General features: G+C 47.5%; 2 protein-coding genes across 2 annotated transcripts; both read left to right on the forward strand.

Annotated features, from left to right (window-relative positions):
• The first annotated feature begins 578 nt into the window (after nucleotides 1–578).
• Nucleotides 579–3,160, forward strand: LOC136778073 (uncharacterized). Its single transcript, XM_066734684.1, has 7 exons — nucleotides 579–1,451; nucleotides 1,525–1,812; nucleotides 1,891–2,015; nucleotides 2,083–2,323; nucleotides 2,419–2,484; nucleotides 2,530–2,594; nucleotides 2,851–3,160. Exons 1-7 carry the CDS (start codon nucleotides 579–581, stop codon nucleotides 3,158–3,160), a joined length of 1,968 nt encoding a protein of 655 aa, XP_066590781.1.
• Nucleotides 3,161–5,122: 1,962 nt separating this feature from the next.
• LOC136778074 (uncharacterized) lies at nucleotides 5,123–10,273 on the forward strand. The gene is made up of 6 exons (XM_066734685.1): nucleotides 5,123–5,872; nucleotides 7,211–7,540; nucleotides 7,658–8,785; nucleotides 8,905–9,627; nucleotides 9,760–9,988; nucleotides 10,071–10,273. The coding sequence occupies exons 1-6, from the start codon at nucleotides 5,123–5,125 to the stop codon at nucleotides 10,271–10,273; spliced, it is 3,363 nt and encodes a 1,120-aa protein (XP_066590782.1).
• Nucleotides 10,274–12,835: the final 2,562 nt, after the last annotated feature.

Genomic DNA, 12,835 nt, shown 5'->3' on the forward strand with positions numbered 1-12,835 from the left:
GAATCTTCTTCCGCAGAAATTCCGTAGATCTTGACGGGAACAGATTCCCTAGGAAGTCTATAATTAAGCATAGCGGTTATTTTCTATATATTTTTGTAAATTTTGTACTATATTCTTTATTGAATAAATCTCCTTTTTCCCGTTTTACTGTGTTTTGACAATTTTATTTCAAGAACGAAAACCTCCCAATCTGACCACAGGACTGGAGCCTACTTTGGACGCTGTTTCGCACAAATTTATGGTCCTTCGAGCCGGATATCCGGCAAAAAACGTTCGAAGTGCATCAGTGTTCCTAAGTCGGAGATTCTAACTGTGTTTAAGGTGTGGTTTTGTTCTGAGGTAAAATTTCAAAATGACTAGCTCAGGGAAATCCTTGAAGTCACACGCTACTAGCGTGAATAGTACTGGTTGCGCTCACTGTGGTAGTAACCATCTCTTGTATCAGTGCAAGGACTACCTTGACTTGACCCCTCAGGCACGCTCAAAGTTTGCATTCTCACAGAAGCATCAACTGTTTGAGGCCAGGGCATAGTTGCTCCAATTGTTCTTCTTCATCACGATGCAGGAAATGTAGTAAAATGCATCATACTTTACTGCATTTTGACAAAGCTAGCACCGGGGGGAGCAAGGCACGGGGGACTACCCCCGCGATCAACTCCTCTTCCGAGCCCGAACCCTCTAGCTCGAATTCTACAACGCATCTCAGCATTACCGATACACGGTCGGTTCTATTGGCCACTTTCTCTGCCAGGATTGATGCTCTTGACGGTTCTCGTGTTATAGTCCGCGGTTTAGTTGACCCGAGCTCAGAAACTTCCTTTATCTCTGAAAATTTAGTTCAGCAATTACGAGTACCGCGAAAACGGATCCACGCTACCATACAGGGCGTATCTCGGAATTCGGCTCACAACGTTCGAGCAGAGGCACAGATTACTCTTCATTCTCTCTCACGGCACGGTGTTTCGTTAGATGCAACTGCATTAATCTTGCCGAAGATTACTCACTATACACCTCCGACGTATTCTCCGTCGTCTTTTCCAGCGCTTAGCGAAATAGATCTCGCTGATAATTTCGCTTCAACCAAGGTTCCAATCGATGTGCTTCTTGGTGCAGATTATTTTGCTGCGTTGGTAGAAGACCAGTTCATTCACTCTTCTGATCATTCTTTGATTGCACAGCGGACTATTTTCGGGTGGATCGTATCTGGGGTCTTACCCAGAGAAGGTCGCTCTCCTGGTCTCACGGTTCATCATTGCTTTGATTTAGAAAACACTCTTCGCGACTTCTGGGAACTGGAAGAAGTTCCTGAAGTCAAACCCATGTCCACAGAGGACTCCCTCTGTGAACAACATTTTGTGGATACGGTATCACGCACCTACTCAGGTCGTTTTGTCGTTGCTTCACCGTTTCGATCCGACATCGAGAAGCATAGCTTAGGTTCTTCCTCTCGGGTAGCAGAGAAAACCTTATCACGAATACTTCGGCGTTTGGAGACCTCTCCAGAACAAGCTGTAAGTGTTTAAGACCGAGAACCAGAAGACCAAGATTCGCGTTGTGTTTAACGCATCCTCTAAAACATCTACTGGTGTTTCGCTTAATGATACTTTATTCATTGGATCCAAGCTCCAACAGGACATCACGCGGATCCTAATGAATTTGCATTCCTTTCGATATGTAGGCGTGACGGATATTGTTAAAATATTCAGACAGATTCTTGTGCGTCTTGAGGACCGCAAGTATCAGAACATTTTGTGGAAGACTGATTCTGGTGAGATTCAGGCTTTCGAATTCAACACGTTGACCTACGGTACGGTACCGGCACCTTTTTTATCCTCGCGAGTTTTGCGCGAATTAGCTTCCAAGGACGGATCTAACTTCCCACTCGCGTAGAATGTTTTGTTAAATTCTACATATGTAGATGATAGACTTTTCGGGGCCCATGACTTAAAGCAACTCAGTTCGGTCAGGGATCAACCCATCAACTTACTAGCGAAAGGGGGCTTCTCCTTGAGCAAGTGGGCATTTAATCAATCGGAGACTTCCCCGACTGACTCTTCGAATTATAAATCATGCTTGTAACAGGAGTACGCACTCGGAGATAGCATTCTCAGTTTCGGAAATTCGTCTTTCTATTGAAGCAATAGTGAAAGTAGTGCAACATGCACAGTTCGCTAATGAATTAGCCGCATTGAAGCAAAGGGAAAGGGTGCCAATGCGATCATGGCTGCTTCCTCTCTATCCAACACTGGATTCCCGTGGAATTTTGAGGATGGGAGGTCGGTTACGAAACGCGAATCTTTCCAAACAAGCTAAACATCCGATCGTGTCACCTGATTGTCACCTCTCATCTATTTAATTGGTTAAACACAATTAGATACTCTTTCGGAGGACTTCCTCTGTGATTAATTTTGTAAATAGTGGTTCTTATACTCCTCGGGTTACTTAGTAGTGGCTTTTATTTTCGGTCCGAAGGGATCAGGTTTGGTATTAAGTTCTTTTTTTCGTTTAATTGGGAAAATCTCCTCATAGATACCCCGTAGGCTGAAGAGAACTCTCATCGGCGGAAATTTATTCCTAAACTATGCGGCTGCATAGTTTGTTCGGACATCGGTTTCGCGTGTCTTACGCAAGATGATTTCATGGGACATACGGTACGGGGCCTGCGTCATCTCTTCTACTCCGCGTGTCTTACGCAAGATCATTTCATGGGACGTACGGTATGGGGCCTGCGCCATCTCTTCTACTCCGCGTGTCTTACGCAAAATTATTTCATGGGACGTACGGCATAAGGCTTACCTCACTTTATTTTTCGCTTTAATTCAACGGGACGAAACAGGTTTTCCTATTCAGCAGGACGTTTCTGTTAGCTACTTCTGTAATTCAATTCATTCCGGTACCTGCTACGGCGAGCGGCTCTCAAAATTTCAGCCCATGTGTTATGACCAACTATATGTTAATTATTGTAAGAATTCCACGTTGGAATGGTCAACCGCACACGTTTCCCAGATGGGATTTTATCGGCGTCTGCGACATCATAGCGGTTAGTTTTCAACTCCTTCAGGCACCTCTAAGATGCAAGTCGCACCGATGGAAAGTTTTGTCTGGGAGTTGCTGTTCCCACGTATCTACTTGGTTCATCATCCAGATTCAATTAAGTTAACCAGGAATCATCAACTTTAAAACAGCAAGTTCGGTTCAGGCTCACTTCCCTTACTCATCACGTCTCCATCGCAGCAGTCCATGCTCACTGATTTTGATGAACTTCCGCTTCGCATTTCGTTCACGAAGCATAAGGTCACCATGGATCCCCAGATCAAGGGACATTGTTGAAAAAAAAACCGCCTGAACGACTCGCCTTGCACATAGATGTGGGGGCGCGTTATTATTTCAGGATTGAGTGGGTAGCCCCTGTTGCTACGAATAGGAAGGAAATGCAGTGTGGCACGTTGCATCTATTACCGCTGCGTTGCCAGGGCATTTCCATTGGGTTTATATGGATCTTCAGATCCTAGTCTTGCTTCCTGGGGCTCTTCAGGTCGCAAATCTTTCCTATTCAAACCACTGTCCTCTGTTGAACTTTTTGGGGACTCTTCCGCATTAGTTAACCACCATCTTTCAGTAGGTCATACGACTACTATAGAATTTTGTTTTGACGCCATCGCGTCAACGGGGGGAGTTTGTTCGAGATTGGGAGGAGCAAAATGTTGAGAAGTAGATTCCACATTTATGCTATATCTCTCCTTCTCTCTTGCGCTCACAGTAGACGGCTGGACCGACAGCGTCTAGACGCTCTATCTGTCTTTATCTCTCCGCGGCGCGCTTGCGCGTCTTCTGACCCTGCCGCGTCGCAGCCGCGACAGCGACACTACTTGCGCGTTAGGCCACTAGGTGGCCAGCGTCCGCATTAGCTCTCTCGCTGGCAAGATTAGTGTCGCGTAATTATATAGATGGGTCCTTGATAAGGACCCATCGCACCTCAGCCTTGCTCGATCGCTTAGCAGCAGCAAAGCACCGCAGCACCTTTTTTGAGCCTTTCGGCACCACCGCCTCCACGGCATTTTTTGACGCCTTCACCAGGCCAGCCAACGAGCGCCTCCACCGGCGAACTCTACGGGTCGACTACTTTGGTAAGTATCACCCACCACCCACTGCCTACCAAGAGGGGACTACCCCTCTGCGGCGATATCCTCCCTCCTAAGGGAAATTTCTCCGGGGACTGCCCGGGAGAAGTTAACCCTCTCCTTCCCCTCCACACTGCCTCCGAGGACTACCTCGGACCCAGGGTCCGACCCTCAAGTCCAGGGCTCTCGAAAGAGTCGGGTAGCGGGAGGGGTAGCATTCACCCTAGGGGTTGGGGTGGCTCGGAGCCACTATAGCTCTAGGAGAAGTAGGCCGAGGGGTAAGGGGACTTCCCCTTCCCTAAAACCACTTCTCCTATTTCGCTTACTCCCGTGGCTGGGGATTTTACTGGGGAATACTCCAGGGAAAATTGCCCAGTCCGGGAGCTTCTAAGTCCGCGTTCCTTTCTGGGGAATTCTGTTTTCTGGGGTTCTAGGGAATCTTCGTAGACCGAAATTCCCTAGAAGTTGACGAGAGCAAATTCCCTAGAAAGTCGATCATTAGTCTAGCGGTTCTTTTGTAAATATTGTAAAATTTTTGTACATTTTATTTATTTGAATAAAGACTCTTTTACCTCTTACATTTGTCTTCGAACTTTATTCTCAGATATAACCTTCCCTTCTGACCACAGGGCTGGAACCTACTTGGGCACTGTCTCGCACAAATTTTTGGTCCTTCGAGCCGGATTTCCGGCAAAAAACGTTCGAAGTGCATCAGTGTTCCTGAGTGGGCATTCCGTACTGTGGTTTGGATTGTGGTTTGTTCTGGAATAGAGTTTCGACATGGCTAGCGCAGGAGAATTATTAGAAGCAATCAATTACGTGCCCATGATTCGGGGTGAATTCGTTCGGTTGGTCGTTAACATCAAGAAGCGTGGAGTGCACAATTTCACCCTTCCCTTCTTGGAGAATAGGCTAGCAGCCTTAGAGAAGTGGCTTAACGTGTTGCATATAAAACTCACGTTAAGATCACTACTCACACTAAACCGGCCGAATTAGCTAAAATGGAGTACGTAACCGATAATTGGTATCAAGCGGCCCTTGATGCCCATAGTGACGCGGAAGAATTCATCCTAGGACATCTAGATGAACTTCGACCCAATCAGGGCATGTCGGCATCAGGTCCCACTGCGCCTTCAGGCGAAATAAACCACATTAGGCTTCCAGTTATTGATTTACCGAAGTTTTTCGGGGATTATTTAGAATGGAACAACTTTTATGAGACGTTCCGTTCCATTGTTCACGACAAAGTGTATGTCTCGGGTCGGGACGAGTTCCATTATCTAAAATCCTGTTTGCAAGGAGAAGCAGCTACGGTCATTAAATCTTTAGCGATCACTTCCGAGAACTATGAGATAGCATGGGACACTCTGGTAGCTCGGTACACTGACAAACGGATGATTACGGATACGTTCTTAGATCAAATCTCGCAAGTATCCACGCTTCGGGGTGACAATTATAAGGTTCTGAAAGAAGTTAGGGACTCAGTTACGGTTGCTCTCAACGCCCTTAAAAATATGGGATACGGCGTCGATCAATGGGATCCCATAATTGTTCATTCGCTGAAGAACAAACTGGATGACACCCTTCGTTTAGCCTGGGAAATGTATCTAGGAAGCAGCAAGGATTATCCCTCGTTCATTCAATTCTCTGAGTTTCTAACGTGTCATATTAACTCCTTGCAATCATTAGGTAACAAACCTAAAACTTCCAAAAAGGAATCGGGGAGATCCTTGAAGTCACACGCTACTAGCGTGAATAGTACCGGTTGCGCTCACTGTGGTAGTAACCATCTCTTGTATCAGTGCAAGGACTACCTTGCATTGACCCCTCAGGCCCGTTCAAAGTTCGCATTTTCACAGAATCTTTGCATCAACTGTCTGAGGCCCGGGCATAGTTGCTCCAATTGCTCTTCTTCGTCACGATGCAGAAAATGTAGTAAAATGCATCATACCTTATTACATTTTGACAAATCTGGCACCGGGGGGAGCAAGGCACGGGGGTCTACCCCCGCGGTCAACTCCTTTTCCGAGCCAGAACCCTCTAGCTCGAATACTACAACACATCTTAGTGTTTCCGACACCCGATCAGTGCTTTTGGCCACCTTTTCTGCCAGAATCGACGCTCATGACGGTTCTCGTATTATAGTCCGCGGTTTAGTTGACACGGGCTCCGAAACTTCCTTTATTTCGGAAAATCTAGCTCAACAACTACGGGTATCACGAAAACGTGTCAACGCAACCATTCATGGCGTCTCTCTGAATTCGGCTCAAAACGTTCGAGCAGAGGTACAGATTACGCTTCATTCTCTATCACGACACGGTGTCTCGTTGGACGTAACTGCATTGATCTTACCAAGGATTACTCAGTATATGCCTCCGATTTATTCTCCGTCGTCCTTTCCAGCACTTAGCAAAATTGATCTGGCTGATAACTTCGCTTCAACCAGGGCTCCAATTGATGTGCTCATTGGTGCAGACTATCTTGCAGCATTGATGGAAGGCCCGTACATGCATTCTCCTGATCATACGTTGCTTGCTCAGCGGACTATTTTTGGGTGGATCGTTTCGGGGGTCGTACCCAAGGCTGGTCGCTCTCATAGTGTCACGGTGCATCATTGCTTTGAGGTAGAAAAAACTCTTCGCGACTTCTGGGAACTGGAAGAAGTTCCGGAAGTCAAACCCATGTCCACAGAGGACTCCCTCTGTGAACAACATTTTGTGAATACGGTATCACGCACCTCTTCAGGTCGTTTTGTCGTTGCTTTACCTTTTCGATCCGACATCGAGAAGCACAGCTTAGGTTCTTCCTCTCGGGTAGCAGAGAAAACCTTAACACGAATACTTCGGCGATTGGAAACCTCTCCAGAACAAGCTGAAAGTTATTCTCAATTCTTACAGGAGTATCAAGTGTTAGGACATATGTCTCCTGTTCCTTTGAACTCTGATTTTCGCGTCTTTCTGCCTCATCATGCAGTTTTTAAGACCGAGAACCAGAAAACAAAGATTCGCGTTGTATTCAACGCATCTTCTAAAACCTCTACTGGCGTCTCGCTTAATGATACGCTATTCATTGGACCCAAACTCCAACAGGACATCACGCGGATCCTGATGAATTGGCGTTCCTTTCGATATGTAGGCGTGACAGACATTGTTAAGATGTTCCGACAGATTCTTGTGCGTTTTGAGGACCGCAAATATCAGAACATTTTATGGAAGACTGATTCCGGTGCGCTTCAGGCTTTCGAACTCAACACGGTGACCTACGGTACGGGACCGGCACCGTTCTTATCCTCGCGAGTTTTGCGCGAATTTGCTTACACGGACGGAGCTAACTTCCCTTTCGCACAGGATGTGTTGTTAAATTCTACTTATGTAGACGACATACTTTTTGGGGCCCATGACTTAAAGCAACTTAGTTCGGTCAGGGAACAACTCATCGCTCTGCTGGCGAAAGGGGGCTTCTCCTTAAGCAAATGGGCATTCAATCAACCGGGGTCTTCCCCGCTTGAACCTACCGAGCTGCACTCTTTCTTTGAGGATCCTGCTGGATCAAGTAAAGTCTTGGGCATATATTGGGATCACGGGGATGATAGCTTCCGCTTCCGTGCTTCTCCTTCTCACATTGGTGTACTAACCAAACGCATCCTCTTATCAGAGAATGCCAAGATCTTCGATCCATTGGGTTGGATCTCTCCAATAGTCATCACCTTAAAGCAGTTAATGCAATCCACCTGGTTGCTTAAACTCTCTTGGGATGAAGAAATTCCCGAGCCTATTCAGTCAAAATGGCTCAAGTGCTATGAGCAGCTTCGAGACTTACAGACTTTACGGATCCCACGGTGGACTGGACAATCACTTACTACTGGAAAACGTGAATTAATTGGATTTTGCGACGCCTCAGAGCTTGCGTACGGCGCGGTCGTTTATGAACGCCTCACTGATGAGGACGGTCAACTCTCTGTACATTTAGTAGTGTCCAAAACAAAGGTCGCCCCGATCAAGACCACTTCAATCCCTCGTCTGGAGTTGGTCGCCGCTGCCCTTCTTGTCAAATTATTGGTTCACGTCAAGGGAAGCTTGGTCGGGAGTTGTGATGCGATTCGTTGCTATTCAGATTCGCAGGTCGCTTTAGCTTGGATAGCAAAGCAACCCGTACATTGGAAGACGTTTGTGGCCAATCGCGTTTCATATATCCAAACACATTTATCGGAAGCCAGCTGGCATTATGTACACACTAAATCGAATCCTGCAGACTTGTGTTCAAGAGGAACCAGTGCTCAACAGTTATCAGAGGACTCACTTTGGTGGCATGGGCCTGCTTTCCTCCGTGAGCACACCGTAAATCCCGTTCAGATTTTTGAAACCGCGGTAGAAAGTCGGAAGGTAGCGTTACCCGCTCAAATGGACAAAGCCCAGTGTTGGTTTTTTGATAAATTTTCGTCTTGGTCTAAACTGGTCCGAGTTATGGCCTATGTTCTTCGATTTGTCCAGCGGACCAGGAAAACCGGCCAATGGGAGGACTCCCTCCTGTCCGCTTCTGAGATTCGCGATTCTATAGTCGCTATCGTACAGGTGGTTCAACGGACACACTTCGCCGACGAGCTTTCAGCCTTGAATCATGGGTCACGTATACCGTCGTGCTCAAAGCTTCTTTCATTATATCCGGTAACTGATTCACAAGGAATCCTAAGAATAGGGGGGCGGCTTCGGAACGCCGAAATTTCTGAACAAATGAAACACCCCATTATTCTTCCGGATTGCCACTTAACGGCCATTCTTATTAGGCAAACTCACCTAGATACACTTCATGGGGGACTGCAATTGACTTTGTCTACGTTGCGACAAAAGTTTGGGTCGTGAATGCACGCACTCTTGTAAAGGCATGCGTTCATAAATGCTTCACGTGTGCCCGCGAACGCGCTAAACTCGGCACCCAACTCATGGGTTCCCTTCCTGCCGCTCGAGTTTCTCGCAGTTTCACTTTTGAACACACCGGAGTAGACTATGCCGGGCCCTTTTCGGTGAAATTACATCACGGTCGTAATGCAAAACCCATAAAATGCTACGTGGCCGTGTTCGTATGTCTATCTACCCGTGCTGTTCACTTGGAACTCGTCTCCAGACTGGACACCGAGGCCTTCCTCGCCGCGCTGACTCGATTTATCTCTCGTCGTGGAAAACCCGCCGTCATGTATTCGGACAACGGCCTTAATTTTCAAGGAGCGGACGCTGAACTAAAACGCGCCTACCGATGCTCCTTAGAAGCTGCACGCGCTCAGAACACCGATTCCATCAGTAAAATCGAGTGGAAATTCATTCCGGTCGCTACTCCCCACTGGGGCGGTCTTTGGGAAAGTGCCGTAAAAAGCATGAAGCACCACCTGAAGCGCTCCCTCCGAGTTTTCGTGCCTAATTTCGAGGAAATGGACACACTATTGACCAAGATTGAGGCCTGTTTAAATTCACGACCTATATCGCGGTTACATGATGATCCAGAGTCGTTGGACGTACTCACTCCGGGGCATTTTTTGTCAGGACGGGCGTTAAATTCCCCACCTGAATTATCCACCTTGGATTTACGCGAATCATCATTAAACCGTTGGCAAATCGTGAATCGAATCACCGAGACCTTTTGGAAGAAGTGGTCTTCCGAATACTTACACACTCTGCAACATAGGCCGAAATGGCAGAACTCTAACTCGGAATTCGGTGAAGGAGATTTGGTGCTTGTCAAAGTACCTAACAATCCTCCCCGTATGTGGACCTTGGGGCGGATTCTCAAACTAGTTCCTGGGGTGGACGGAGTAGCTCGCGTAGCTGTCCTTAAAACCGCGAGAAAAGAGATTCAACGGAGTCTCTCGCAACTCTGTAAACTCCCCTCTTAGCCCTCACTTTGGATCGTATCAGGGTCTATCTTCACCCTGCTTTCCGGCATCCTGGGATTCTTCAGGTTGCCACTTTCCTTCGCAAGCTTCCTGGGGCTCTTCAGGTTGCTTACTCTCTTCCTGGTTTCCTGGGGCTCTCCAGGTTACCACCTCCTCTCTCGGGCGTCCTGGGACTCTTCAGGTCGCCCTCTTTCCTGTTCCAAGCCTTCTGGAACACTTCAGATCTCCGCCATGTCTTTTCTTCCAAAACTCCAACAATACTTACTGAGTCTTCGTACTCATCATTTGCCTTTTTTGGTGCAGCGATATTTGAGCATGGCGGATTATCCATGGGCCCACCTACTGGGCGTAGGCTATGAGGACGAGGGGGACGACGTCCTAGAATTACATGCCCCCCGGGAGGAAAGTGAATTTCGGCGGCTGTTCGGCCATGTCCTCCCGGCGGGGCCGAATGAGGAGCCGGCACCGCCACCACCTCCACCTCCAGCAACCCGAACACGGGCGAGACGGCAGAGGCCCGTCATCGCCTCTAAGAAGAGCATTGCCTCGGCGAACTGGGTTGGGAAAGTCCTAGACGATCCCAGCGCCAGGGAGCTCGAGCGCAATGCTCAACAAATCAGGGTCCGCGCATTCGGGCAAGAAATTGAAGTGCCCCTATATTCCGTCCTAAAACTGCGGAGATGGAAGGCCTGGGCCCCTCAGGGCAAAATTATACTCTGGTGGACTCCGGCCCTGGAATTACATTCCGCAAAACTTCAAATGAAGCCGTGTAAATAGTCGTCTCGTCCTTATATGTTTTATATTCTTTATTTGTAAATAAAACTTGTTAAACTGATTACACTCTTTCTTCCTTGTCTTGACGCTATCGCGTCAACGGGGAGAGTTTGTTCGAGATTGGGAGGAGCAGAAAATGTTGCGAAGTAGATTCCGCATTTCTCTGTTATATCTCCCATCTCTATTGCGCTCACAATAGACGGCTAGACCGACAGCGTCTAGCCGCTCTATCTGTCCCTCTCTCCGCGGCGCGCTTGCGCGTCTTCTGGCCCTGGCGCGTCGCGGCCGCGAAGCGACACTACTTGCGCGCTTGGCCACTAGGTGGCCAGCGCCCGCGGCAGCTCTCTCGCTGGCAAGATTAGTGTCGCGTAATTATATAGATGGGTCCTTGATAAGAACCCATCACACCTCAGCCTTGCTCGATCGCTTAGCAGCAGCAAAGCACCGCAGCACCTTTTTTGAGCCTTTCGGCACCACCGCCTCCACGGCATTTTTTGACGCCTCCACCAGGCCAGCCAACGAGCGCCTCCACCGGCGAACTCTACGGGTCGACTACTTTGGTAAGTATCACCCACCACCCACTGCCTACCAAGAGGGGACTACCCCTCTGCGGCGATATCCTCCCTCCTAAGGGAAATTTCTCCGGGGACTGCCCGGGAGAAGTTAACCCTCTCCTTCCCCTCCACACTGCCTCCGAGGACTACCTCGGACCCAGTGTTCCGACCCTCAAGTCCAGGGCTCTCGAAAGAGTCGGGTAGCGGGAGGGGTAGCATTCACCCTAGGGGTTGGGGTGGCTCGGAGCCACTATAGCTCTAGGAGAAGTAGGCCGAGGGGTAAGGGGACTTCCCCTTCCCTAAAACCACTTCTCCTATTTCGCTTACTCCCGTGGTTGGGGATTTTACTGGGGAATACTCCAGGGAAAATTGCCCAGTCCGGGAGCTTCTAAGTCCGCGTTCCTTTCTGGGGAATTCTGTTTTCTGGGGTTCTAGGGAATCTTCGTAGACCGAAATTCCCTATAAGTTGACGAGAGCAAATTCCCTAGAAAGTCGATCATTAGTCTAGCGGTTCTTTTGTAAATATTGTAAAATTTTTGTACATTTTATTTATTTGAATAAAGACTCTTTTACCTCTTACATTTGTCTTCGAACTTTATTCTCAGATATAACCTTCCCTTCTGACCACAGGGCTGGAACCTACTTGGGCACTGTCTCGCACAGTGTATGATTCGATCTGCGAGGGAAAAATTCAGTATCGAATCTATAAATCGATGTTCCAACCCTAAATCATTGTGGAATTGTCTACGCAATTTACATATTATTCTGAGTAGTTTGCGTACTGCTACGTACAGTTTTAAACTTGACCAATTGTGTTCTTATTTCTGTTCCATTTACAAGCCAACTAAAGATGGTGCTGACCAGTTGTCTGTTCCTATTGATCTGATACCATTACCGTCATACAATGAGGATAATTTTTATTTCTCTCCGCTTGACCTACCGACTTTCCTCAGGTTTTTTAGATTCACAGACTCGCTGTTGTCTGGCGGTGATTTACTCTTTTCCAGACTTTTACAAGTTTCCTCTGCTTCGATTCTGCCTGCTTGCCTTGAGATCTGCAGCCTTTCCTTATCATTCTCATACTTTCCCAGCTGCTGGAAATCCGCCTATATTACTGCGGTTCCTATAGTAAAGAGCCCCACTGTGCCCGCTGATTATAGGCCTATTTCCATTATCCCTAAGCTATCAAAAGTGCTTGAGCGCATCGTGCGTAGGGATATCTTATGTTATCTTAGGAATTCGAACTATTTAGATGAAACTCAATATGGGTTCTGTCAATAACGCTCTACACAAGATGCCCTTGTTAAACTCACGGATTATGTTCGATTGGGCATTGATAAGAGGCAAATAACTTTACTTGTTCTCTTTGATTTTTCTAAGCCCTTTGACACAGTTAATCATGTAGTTTTGCTATGTAAAGTGCCGGCTCTTGGCTTTTCTGGACCTGTATTACGGTGGTTTTGGTCTTATTTATCTGGCCGCAAATGTGCTGTTCGATCACA

The sequence above is a fragment of the Prorops nasuta genome, unplaced genomic scaffold, assembly GCF_024137725.1.
Source record: "Prorops nasuta isolate Cenicafe-Biocafe unplaced genomic scaffold, Cenicafe_Pnas_1.2 PNAS00013, whole genome shotgun sequence".
NCBI lineage: Eukaryota > Metazoa > Arthropoda > Insecta > Hymenoptera > Bethylidae > Prorops > Prorops nasuta.